Source organism: Channa argus, chromosome 5 (assembly GCF_033026475.1).
Source record: "Channa argus isolate prfri chromosome 5, Channa argus male v1.0, whole genome shotgun sequence".
NCBI lineage: Eukaryota > Metazoa > Chordata > Actinopteri > Anabantiformes > Channidae > Channa > Channa argus.
Window position 1 is genome coordinate 24,907,327 of NC_090201.1, and position 12,371 is coordinate 24,919,697.

At 40.9% G+C, this 12,371-nt stretch overlaps 1 protein-coding gene across 3 annotated transcripts in view; it reads left to right on the forward strand.

Annotated features, from left to right (window-relative positions):
- Nucleotides 1-12,371, forward strand: part of flnbl (filamin B, like) — a 64,175-nt gene that overhangs the window by 32,879 nt on the left and 18,925 nt on the right. For 2 of the 3 annotated variants that reach the window (XM_067504573.1, XM_067504575.1), the window contains exons 9-23: nucleotides 89-289; nucleotides 387-524; nucleotides 968-1,094; nucleotides 2,364-2,500; nucleotides 2,647-2,840; nucleotides 2,956-3,069; nucleotides 3,934-4,077; nucleotides 8,997-9,120; nucleotides 9,953-10,104; nucleotides 10,278-10,368; nucleotides 10,466-10,620; nucleotides 10,931-11,048; nucleotides 11,186-11,265; nucleotides 11,420-11,605; nucleotides 12,031-12,345. In XM_067504573.1, coding sequence (XP_067360674.1) covers nucleotides 89-289; nucleotides 387-524; nucleotides 968-1,094; nucleotides 2,364-2,500; nucleotides 2,647-2,840; nucleotides 2,956-3,069; nucleotides 3,934-4,077; nucleotides 8,997-9,120; nucleotides 9,953-10,104; nucleotides 10,278-10,368; nucleotides 10,466-10,620; nucleotides 10,931-11,048; nucleotides 11,186-11,265; nucleotides 11,420-11,605; nucleotides 12,031-12,345 — 2,276 coding nt within the window. The remainder of the gene's footprint in view (nucleotides 1-88; nucleotides 290-386; nucleotides 525-967; nucleotides 1,095-2,363; nucleotides 2,501-2,646; nucleotides 2,841-2,955; nucleotides 3,070-3,933; nucleotides 4,078-8,996; nucleotides 9,121-9,952; nucleotides 10,105-10,277; nucleotides 10,369-10,465; nucleotides 10,621-10,930; nucleotides 11,049-11,185; nucleotides 11,266-11,419; nucleotides 11,606-12,030; nucleotides 12,346-12,371) is intronic. The other variant, XM_067504574.1, reaches the window with a different exon arrangement.

Genomic DNA, 12,371 nt, shown 5'->3' on the forward strand with positions numbered 1-12,371 from the left:
TGGAAGAGGACATTAGGGTGGATCAAATAATGGAAACGCCAGGTACAAAATGTTGACCGTTTCCCCCTCTTCATGGTTTCCTCTGTAGGAGCCGGCACAGGAGACGTGACGGCCATGATCAAAGACCCTCAGGGTCGCCAGAACAGCGTGGAGGTGATGATGGAAGATAAGGGCGACAGCATGTACCGCTGCACCTACCGACCCACCCAGGCCGGACCACACACAGTCACTGTGACGTTTGGTGGGGTGGGAGTCCCCAGGAGCCCCTTCAGTGTGGAAGTGGGACCTGGTGAGTCATTTGTCTGCCTTCTTCTCTAAACCGAACTAATTGACTCTCAAACGTAATTATTATAATACATCTCCTCTTCCCTCCGTGTGTGTTCCAGCCTGCATGCCGTCAGCGTGCAGGGCGACAGGTCGTGGTCTCCAGCCGTCGGGGTTGAGAGTGAAACAGATTGGTGACTTTAAGGTGGACACCAGAAATGCTGGTAGTGGAGACCTGAAGGTGGCTGTCAAAGGACCCAGTGAGTAATGTTCACACTGCAGAGGCTTAATGAAGAGACAAAGTGAACCTGGAGTGAAACAAATGTTACCCAGTATTTATCTTAGTCTCCTGTTTTCTGATGTTTCAAAGGTTCTGATCTTTAAGTGGACACTTAAGGGACATTTAAGCCCCCTGTTACCTCAGCCGAGCATAAAAACGTGCGGTACTTCAGTAATGTTTTGAATTTGAAACATTTCCACTCAGGTTTTTTAATACACAAATTCAGAAGTACAACTGCAGAAGTACAGCTGTACAACAATTACAGTACTGATGACCTTACTAACTTGGGAAATACTACTTTTTACTGCGACTATGATTCTGTGAGAAATGCCTGCCAAGTGGGTTTCAAGGTCAACAAGACTGATTTTTAAAAGCTAACTAGGGTTTAGTTTCTGATAACTTGGTGCGTGTGTGTGTGTGTAGCAGGCACCGAGGTGCCAGTGAAGCAGATCTTCAGTCAGGATGGTGTGTTCTCCTATGAGTATTCACCCAGCAGTCCTGGCAAATACACAGCCTCCATAACCTGGGGGGGTCAGCACATCCCAAAGAGGTAAGCTGTAAACTGTGTTTCTGTGTGTGTGTGTGTGTGTGTGTGTGTCTCAAGGAATTACCTCAGCACATTACCTCATCTGATCTGAATGGTTGCAACCACAGGAGAATAAAGAGTTTGAGTCTGGGCCTCGTGTTCTCTTTGTCGCCTCTCTGCAGAGCAGATTGACTGTTTTGTTGTGTGAATATTAGCATTAGAACAGGGAGTTCCCCACATTTGCAGCGGCCAGACAGACGTAAGGGAGGCCAACAAAGTGGTTTTCGGTGGCAGGAGAAATCTGTCTGAGAACTCTAAACAAAAATTGTACATGAGAGGAGATTACAAAATTCACAGAACAACAGGCGACTGTCTGTTCAGTCTAAATTAATAGCAGTACAGTACAATGCCAAGAGAAGACACAAACCATACTGTTGCACAAAAGCTGGAACCAGAAGAACTCGGTAATACTGACATTTCACTAAATAAGCTGAACTTACATCTTTATCTAAATCACAAATTATAGTCTTTTCTCCAGTAAATCAGTCTGTTTTCATAGCTAACTGTAATGTACCTGAATTAAACTTTGCACACGAAGATCTTTGCACTTTTGTTTCAGTTCTGCTTCACATAAAAACACTGTAATTATGTTTATTCGGGCAATATGTTTAGAATTCAGTTTGGTAAGAATATGTAAACTATAATTAGCTTGCAGCTGCACGATCCTCCATTTTTCATAGGATGATAAAAGCATTTTAGAGCATTTGTACAAAAGGCATCTTAAGTCTTGAGCTGACTCTTACAGAATTCCATTTCAGAGTCTGTAAGACAAAGCAATGGCTGTTTTCAGCATTTAGAGCTCTTTAAAAAGAAAAAAAAAAAAAAGACAAGGTCTATATTTTTGCTAAGTGAGAAACATGTCACCCTGTGCAGTGAAATGGCTCATTGATGGAGCTCGTGAAGTCACAGGTGAACAAGCTAAACCAGGTGCTGGATTCAGGGATGATGACGATGAGAGACACAAATAAGTGTTTGTTTTACTGTCTCTCTGTGGGATTTGGTGACAATGACAACAGTAGAGCAAATCACAGGTTTAAGTGAAGGTTTGCTGCAAGGGAACATGTAATATGTCCATCAGTCTCCTAAAGGGAGAAGCACTGGACAAATGATTGAGTGAATGTAATGAACACAGTAAATCTCCACAGTTAGTTTTGCGTGATGCTTCCATCTAAACACACACACAATAATACCACAACGGTGTCTTGTGTTTGACAGTTGTGCTCTGTATTTCAGTCCATTCGAAGTGACAGTGGGTCAGGAGGCAGGGCCTCAGCAGATCAGGGCCTGGGGTCCCGGCCTGGAGGGAGGCGTTGTGGATAAACCTGCCACATTCGTAGTGGAGTCCATCGGCACTGATGTGGGAGTGCTGGGTGAGCCATGTTGATTCACATGTTGATTGGATTCACAACTAAAAGTACAGATATGAAGTAAATCTTTGACTAGAAGTTGTTGTTAAGTTTAGTTTTGAAGGCTAAACCCACACTTTCCTGCTTTGTCTAAACTGCTGTGCCTCCAGGTTTTGCCATCGAGGGACCTTCACAGGCTAAAATCGAGTGTGAGGACCAGAACGACGGGTCCTGTGATGTGCGTTACTGGCCAAAAGAGGCCGGTGAATACGCCGTCCATGTGACCTGTGATGAGGAGGACATCGAACACAGCCCCTTCATGGCCTACATCGTCCCAGACAATGGCATCAACAACCCTGATAAGGTGGGTCTTTCAAATAATGCAGGATCCCTTCTGGGTGTAGTGCAGTGGCTCATCAGACGGACTTAAGTTTAGAAGAGGTTTTGAACATAATCACTTCTTTGTGTTTTGCTGACAGGTCCGGGCTTTTGGGCCGGGTCTTGAGAAGAGCGGCTGTCTGGTCAATCAGCCCGTTGAGTTCACGGTCAATGCTAAGGATGCTGGAAATGGACCTCTGAAGATCACGGCTCAGGTGAGGTGCAGAGGTCTTCTCATGGTTAATACAGCCACACACAGAGACTCTATTCTTATTTACTGGGCTGCAGCTGCTACTGTTGTCATGTCCAAAAACCTAAATTAATTTGTGTTAATAAATGACGCTTGGCAATGTAGTCAAGGAATTTCCACTGCCAGCCATCTTAAAGTGCAACAAAAGAAAAAATAAGAGGTCAAAGAACCAAAAAGTGGCCTAAGCAAGGACGACATGGAAATTTTCATTTGGATAAAGACAGACCATTTGTTCAGTGTGTCAGAGTAGTAACCATCACACAGTGTCCAAGCCCGGTAGAAATTGGGGAGGGTTGCGTCAGAAGGGCATAAAACTGCGCCAAATCAACAAGCGGACAATGATCCGCTGTGGCGACGCTGAACTCACGGGATAAACTGAAAGGACAAGAAATAAATAAATAAAAAAACTGAGAAATGTATTAGAACCAGTGAAGTTTTGGCTGCCATGTAACCGCGACCATGTGGGTTTCGAGGTGAACAAGACTGGTTTTTAAAAGCTAAATGATCTTTTTAGTATAAAACCATTGTTTAGATTGTCAGAGTTGAGGTGAGAGCCTGTGAAATAATATTGCAGAGGCACACGTTGAGTTAAACATTCAGGGGAAACCATCACCACTTCACCAGCAGCATGGGTTCAGAATTTTATGTTTAGGATGATTTCAAAATGTGCTCAGAGATGTGAGTCTTTGCTGCCTTTATATAGCAATTCATTCATTTAGATTTAAATGAAATAAAACACAGATGAAGACGCCTGAATTTGAGGAAGAGTTTTGCTTGGTGGATGACCACCGCTTTGACCACCACGTTTGTCCGTCTTTCTTTCTGTCAGGACAACGAGGGTCGTCCTGTGGAGGTCAAGGTTAAAAGTAAAGGGGACGGGCTGTACTCCTGCTCCTACACACCCACCTCTCCTCTCAAGCACACTGTGGCCATCGCCTGGGGAGGAGTCAGCATTCCCAAGAGCCCTTTCAGGGTAAGAGACAAATCAAAGCAACCTGTTACTGCAGGAAGCGAGATCCAGCCCAAACCAGCGGATCTGGTTGGAGCAAAAAGGGCGAACGCTCTCCAGTCAGAACCTTTAGTTAAGGCAGAAAACATCAAAGTCGCTGAGTCTGAGCCGACTGCTGCAGGGGAAAGGTTTGATAAGGTGCAAGCAAAGGTTAAAGATGGAAGCAGAAAAAGTAAGAAGCCTCTGATTATCATCACTACATACACTGAGGAGAGGTACAGCTTCTAGGTTCAGAGTTCACTCAGTTTTACAAATACAATGTTCCATCAGAGTTTTATGGAACATGTGCATTAACTGCATCTTGTTTTAAGCTCTAGACTTTATTGTGCAGACAAGAAATTGGTTCATCTTCTTTATTTCCATTAAAAACAATGCAAATAAGCATCATTATAAATAACAAACGGGCAGAAACATAACTTGCTGCTTTTGGCGTCTGCAGTATGTGTGGAACAAAAAATTCTCCGTTGTTTTGCCTCTGATGATATATTAGTGTCATAACCCTAATAGGTTGAACAAAAGAGTTTGACTGAACACGGGTTGGTTATGTGCAATTATGAGGCCAAGTGCCATTTGAAAAAAACAAAATCAAAATCTTTCCTAAATCTGATTGACTCTTTTTATCATACTCTTTTAAAACAATTTTCTAAATATGATAAAATTAAGTAGTTTGTTGTTGACTGAAAGTATGTAGTCAAGAAAGCATCAAAACATGAGTTTAAATGTCTTTTTGTTTTGTTCATTTACTTTTTTTTTTTTATTGTCATCATTATTGTCACTGTAACCTCTGTTTGTTTGTCTTGTTTTCCAATTAATTTTCTTTGCTTAAAGCTACAATGTGTAACGTTTTTCAAAAAAAATCTTAATAGAAATTTGCTCCAAATTATGAAAGGGTGCTTTGAAGCTTCCTGTGAAGTCTGGCTCATTGAGTGGCACTGACGACGGCGCAGAGAGATTCACTGAAAGTTTTTCAGCACAAGTTAAGAGATTGAAGAGAGACATACGCTAAGACAGACTTACGTTGCATATTGAAGCTTTAAGTAGTTTTAATAACCACACACACGCTGTCCATCTTCTCTAACAGACCTTTGTTGTGTTGTCTAACACGTTTACGGTGAACTTGACTTATCTGAACCTTTCTGATCTAAGCCACAAACCACTGAGAAGCTTTCGTGGTAGAACTGCAGTGAGACCAGTAATATCTGTAATCTGCCTAAAGCTACATGTTTCTTTGGCCCTGAGTCCTTTAAAATTAGTCATTCTGTACTACACCCTTTAAAAACACACTGAAATTACTGCTGCAGCCTATGTGGTCACAAATGAATGATCAGCAAGTAAATTCTTATTTAGTTCTTTCACAATTTAAAAAAAATATCAGTGTGTTCTGGTGCGAAGCCTGAGGGATCGTGTCCTCGTTAGCTCACTGATGACTCCTATGAGGTAACAGTGACTCCACAGTTTACTGAGGGAGGTTAACAGATGGGGAGTTTGTAGTTGTGGTGTGGATGCTGCAGATTCTTTGCTGTCTGTGAGACACATCCCAGACAAGTTGAGACACTCGGGTGAACAACTTTGCGCTGTATTGTTACACGCAAGATTACTTGGTGAGTAAAAAGCCAGTAAATGTAGTTCATGTAGTTCAAAACACTCGTCAAAGCTACGTCACTGTGTTATCCTTGCTGACTTTGTCTAATCTCCAATTGCTATGAAGACACTAAAATGTAGAGTATCCTAACTAATTAGAAAAATTACTCCACCAGCTGCACCAGTGAACCAGATGGAGAAGAAAGTGTCAGTAAATGATAGTGATTGATTTGTCTAATCATTTTTAACCTCCCTCAGAGATTCACATCAGTCATATGTTTTATTTTATGTAGAAAAAGGATAGGATCATATTATGTGACTTTGCAGTTGTAGAAATTGATAAATTATCACTGAGCCGAGTGATAATTTATCAGTACTGTTAGTACAATGTGTCCTTATAAAACATGCAATTACCTTTGAACTTGCTTCTTTTGGATAGTACATGTACATTAATGCCATTAAACTTCCCATCGACTTCTCTGTATCAATATTTATCTACTTTTAGCTTTAAAAATTCCTCCAGATGAAATCATTTGGAGGGACCTTCAGTTCAGATTATGCCATCTTGTTTTCCATCATTAGGAGTTCAGAAGAAGTCACCTGGGGGAGTTTTTCAGCTAGAATTGGATGAATATTTTATTACAGGGAGGTCAGATGGAAGTTTAAAAGTGTTACTGTTCATTTACATCCTAAACAAAATCCTTAGAGGGCAAAATGAAATTTGGTGAAGTCGCCCTTTAATTGTTATTAAGAAAATTTTATTTGATTGACATTTACTATAATAAGTTGACACTCATGATACTAATGCTCATTTTTCAAAGGTTTATGGGACAAGTTGACCACTGGATTAAGGTTACAAATGTACTGGTAGCTGTCATATAATAACTTAATACAACAAGTAATTAGCCAAAATTTTTTGTTTTTGTTTGAGTTTTGACGAGTGAAAGGTTCAGATAAGTGAAGTGCTGCTGTTATAGCCTAACATCACATGACAAATTTTGTTCCTGTCAAATGAAAATTGTTTAACTTTATATGTCATGTAGGACAAAAAGTTGAAATTGACTGCTGAAACAAAGACCCTTTTTCATTTGGCAGCTGAAACATGCACCAATCATTCTTTTTATGCTGTAGTCACAATTACTTTGTGTGTTTTTTGATTTCAGTTTGAGAGATTTGTTTGCTTTGAACTTAATCCTGTCGAGTTCTGACTCTGTCTATCAGCTGTCTTCCCCTGTCTCTGTTGTCCTAAGGTGTTTGGCGTTTCAAAGGACAAATAGGTGAGAGTGCCACTGGGCTCACAGTGTGTCTGGATGCATGTGTCATTCAGGAATTTATGATGATTACAGGCGTCAGAAGTTGCCAAGTACATTCCTTTTTTTATGAGTTGAGGAATATATTTTCAAAGAGCTTTTAGAGCATTGTCTATGTGGATAACTAGATTTTTTTTAGTCCTAATAATTCAGTATCAGCCTGTCTGAAGATCTGATTATTATCTTAGCAGTATTTCTTCTTACTCTTCTGAATCGTGTGCATTTGCACTGGTCTATAAATCATTTCAACTCCGGTCCAGGAGGGTTTGTACTTGTCTAAGGTCTATTATTTCAGAGCTGATGTCATTGGGATGAATCATGAGGCTCGTTGTGAGCTGCAGCTACCTGCAGCCTGTCTGACTTAGGTGGTGATAAGAAGGTAAAGAGCCACACCCGGGTCTCAGTGCTGTTGGGAACATGCAGCAGTGGCAGCTTTTCTTTAGGTGCACAAGGGGCTGAAGCCATAGTGGAACTGATGTTCATGGTGGGAACTTCACCCTAACTGTCATTAATGCCCACTGCTGTGATGGGAAACATGTCATTATAGTATTTCATAGTGTGGCGATTGTATTTAAATTAATACTGTTTTGGTAACTGTACAGTAATTGTTCTCTTTGTCACAAAGAGATTATTTAAAAAAAAAAGAAAATCTGGTACTCAGCCTCAAGAAGAGAGAACTAAAGGTCCCTTGTAGCCAAACAGACTGTCATACCTGCATTTGTTGCACAATTGGTTAATTGCTGTGCAAACACCACATTTTCTGAGTTGTGAGCGCTGCTTTTTGCTTTGAGTTCGTCTTTGACTGTCATTTGTGCATCGTATGGAAGCACAGGCTTCAGTGTTTGATTCCTCTGCATTGCTGGTCGAAGTTAGGCTGGCACGTTACATTTGTGGGTCATTTTTTAACTTCAACCCTGGAATAAATTGATGACAAATTAAAATTGCTTCTAAGCTTTAAAAGTTTGAGCAATGCTTTGCACTTCAGACTGGCTTCTGTTTTATACATCGAGTCTGTTGACATTTGACCTGTGTAACATGTTAAAATCACTGGGAAATGTAAAGCAAAATCTTTAAGGTGAAAATATTTTGAATCAGTTTTTTAGAATGTGCATTTTGTTAATGGTTGCATTGTTTCAAACATCAGTGAATTGATCTGTAACTAACATGTTAATAAAAAAAAAAAAAATCCAAAGAAATTTATATTAAATTAATTCACCTGAACTGGAAGTTAGATTGATTTGTAAATAAATTCTAACATTTCATTTAAAGTTTTTACTGTGTTGTTTCATTCATTTTCCTTGTTGTCTGTATAACATGATGTATGTGAAAATAACTGTTAAATGTGTATATTAGATCTAACAAACAGGTGAGAGACACTTGGAAGTTCACAAATGCAAAACAGTGATGATAAATATTAATAAATACAGCAGTATTTTGTATCAACATGTAGCTGGACTTTGACATTTTAAGGAAAAATATCCATATTTTAGACTGTAAGTGTAACTCTTCTATTTTTTAATATAGAAAATTGGTTTTTGCCTTAGTGTGACAAGCAATTAGTGCAGGAGTACAAACTAAAGACAGATGTGGTCCCCTGAGAGACCAATGCCAAGGTTGCCTTCCAAATCTGGGCTCGATTATGATTTCTTTAATATAGAAACTGTTTTCATTAGCCAAATCAAAGATGAGGGTGCAGTGCTGGTTCAACTCCATTGGTTCAATGGTTTGTCACTTGTGTATTAATACAGTTTATTGAAATTAGGTCATACGAGATGCAGAAGTATTTAACGTTATACATAAAAAATAAAGTCTGAAAAGTAGAGGATCCAGGATGGAGCCTTGTGGCACTGTGTTACCAGTGTTCATTCAGTGTAATGATAACTGACTAACTGCTTTCCTGTTTTTAAATGTAACAGGATCGAACTGGTGAAATGTCCTTTAAAAATAACCTTCTCCATTAAAATAAGCAATGTTATTCTCCCATGCTTGCAGGTGAATGTGGGTAAAGGCAGCCACCCCAACATGGTGAAGGTGTTTGGTCCTGGAGTGGAGAGAACTGGACTAAAGGCCAATGAGCCCACACACTTTACAGTGGACTGTTCAGGAGCTGGAGACGGTAAGAAAAAAAAAAAAACGCCCTCAACTCAACCAAGTGGTGGAACAATTGAACTGGTTTGAGAAGTTTAAATAAACATTTTGTATTTTTCTGCTCTCAGCTTCTTGCACATTACTTACTTTACTTCTTTCCATTTAATGTTGCATCACATTTCTGCATTAGGAAACACTGTTTACTTTTTACTGCATGCTGAACAAATCAGTTTGTGGTCACCGCAGCAAGTTGCTATTACAAAAAATAATAATTAAAAACCAGGAATCTAGCGTGATAAGTGCTAGATTTACTGGATTTATTTAAACTATTCTACTAGTATTATACTAACTAATTAAATTTACCCTGAAAGATTTAGAAGCCAGAAAAAAATGGCAATCTTTTTCTTGTCCGTGCTGTATTGTCTTTAGCAGTGTTTGGTACATCAGCTGCTTTGTATAAACACACTTATCGCTTGTTAAAATACGTTGTGCGGATTGTTCTGACTGAAGTGTGGGGGAGCTGAAGAGGGAGAGCAGAGTTTCATTGTTTTATTTCCCCCCATATCTCTGATCTGGTTCTGTCTGACATAGTTTCCCGTCTCATTCCTCTCATATTCTAAATTCCTCTGCTTTGACTGATGGTTTAGTTCTGCAGCAGAGAATGGTGATTAGTTGATCCTTTACAGTAGAGCCTGTACTTGCAACATCCCACAGGCAAAACTCAAACCAAACATCCATCTAGTTTTTCCACAGAGGTTGTAGTTGCAGTAGCAAGTTAAACAATATTGTAGATCTACTAGAGATCATACAAAATTTCTGCTTTAACAACTAAGTGTGTGTGTGTGTGTTTGTTTGTTCAGGTGACGTCAGTGTGGGCATCAAGTGTGATGCCAAAGACAAAGAGGCAGACGTGGACTTTGACATCATCTCTAATGCCAATGACACATTCACAGTCAAATACGTCCCTCCTGCTGCTGGAAGACTCACTGTTAAAGTCCTGTTCACTGACAAGGTACACACACACACACACACACACACACACACACACACACACACACACACACACACACACACACACACACAAGCTGAATCGTTTGCAGGTCTGAAGTTTTAGTTGCCAATGTTAATAACATGTTTCGTGTGTGCATGACTAACATGAATTTCAATGTGTGTGTCGTCAAACAGGAAGTTCCACAGAGCCCCTTCCAAGTTAAAGTCGATCCTTCCCATGACGCGTCGAAGGTTAAAGCTGAGGGTCCTGGAGTGGCTCGCACTGGTGAGACCCAATCTCACGCACGCAAAAACCATGACCCGAATTTTTTTGGGTTTTTTTTTTTTTTTTGCACAATAAATCTTTTCTTTGGCCTGAACAGGTGTAGAAAGTGGTAAACCCACTCATTTCACAGTGCTGACTAAAGGAGCTGGTAAAGCACCACTGGATGTTTCCTTCTCCTCTCCTGTCAAAGACTTTGACGTCATCGACAACTACGACTACTCTCAGACTGTCAAATATACACCTGCACAACAGGTAGGCTTAATACACATCTGTACACTGCACATTAAATAAAGAGCAACACATATTTGTCAAGCAGTTACGGATTTCACATCTTCGCAGCTGGTTTGTTTGTGCTCTGTGACTTCATCACTCCAGAATACGTGAAACACGGTGGCCAGTCCTAATGACAAATAAGCAAAGACAGGAAAATAACTGGCTTGTCAGTTTGTGTTTGCAATAGAACAACAGACTCGCAAAGCAAATCTTAACCCGTCTGCCGCCTGTGTTGCTTCCTGACCTTTTAACATGTATAAGTAAAATGAAACGCTACACGTGTCTGCAGGGGGAGATGTCGGTCTCTGTGAAGTATGGAGGCGATCCCATCGCCAAGAGCCCGTTCACGGTCGGTGTCGCTCCCCCTCTGGATCTGAGCAAGGTGGCTGTGAACAACTTGGAAGGACGTAAGTGTTTACAGCCTAAAGTGGCTGGTTAGGAAGCCTGACTTCATTATGTAAGGATTGACTGTTGCATCAATCAAGGCCTCAAGTCTTTGGAATGATTTCCACATTGTTGGTAAATTAAGTTTTATCAATTTTAGGAGTGGAGGTCGCTAAGGAACAACAGTTTAAGGTTGATACCAAGGCTGCAGGAGGTCAAGGTCACCTGGAAGTGGCAGTGGTGAGTGAAAATCAAGAATACTTCTAAAAATACAATAAAATCCGTCTATTGTAGTTTTTGTCTACTCATGGATTAGCTGACAAAATGAACAATGCAAACCTTGATACTTTGAGAGGACATGGGAGTTTAGGTGTTTTCTCCTGTGCCTTTCTAGATGGGTCCCAGTCAACGGGCAGTGCCCTGTAAAGTGGAGCCTCAGTCCAGTAAAGCAGGCGTCAGTCTGGTCCGTTACACCCCCACCGAGGAGGGGGCCTACTCTGTCAATGTGTCCTATGATGGACACCCTGTCCCTGGCAGTCCCTTCCCTGTGGAGGCCCAGCTGCCTCCAGACCCGAGCAAGGTAACTTCAGCATCAACAAAGACCTCTGAGTACTGCCATGCATTTATGTTCAACAAATTCTGGCCATGGCAAAAGTCTATTAAAATGTTTACAATCTACTGAAAAACAATATCCTCCCATTAAAGTATAACACCACACAGAAGAGGGGGAAATAAAAGTGACTATATCTTTGTATATACTGTAATTCTCCTTGTCTCATGCTGATGCTGATTGGTATCTGCAGTGAAAGCAGCTTTGATGGAGTTTATGATGGATATAATTGCTGCAATGTCCCTTTGTATTTGAGCTGTTTTTGTTATGTGAATCAAAGCGTGATAGTGAAAAGTACCTGAATAAGTGACGACATCAATCACAAATGTGAAATAAAGTAAAAGTGAAACAAATGCAGCTGCATGGAAATATTGTTTATCTTGTTTATCCTCCAGGTGAAGGCGAACGGACCTGGTCTGAAGGGAGGTTTGGTGGGAAATCCAGCAGAGTTCACCATCGACACCAAAGGCGCCGGCACCGGTGGTCTGGGTCTGACGGTGGAGGGTCCGACTGAGGCCAAGATTGAGTGTTCGGACAACGGTGATGGGACCTGCTCTGTCTCTTACCTGCCCACTGAGCCTGGAGACTACCTGGTTAACATACTGTTTGAGGAGGTCCACATCCCGGGTTCGCCGTTTAGAGCTGACATCCAGATGCCCTTTGACCCCACTAAGGTGGTGGCATCAGGGTCAGGCCTAAAGAGAGGCAAGGTGAGAGAGAGAGAGAGAGAGAGAAG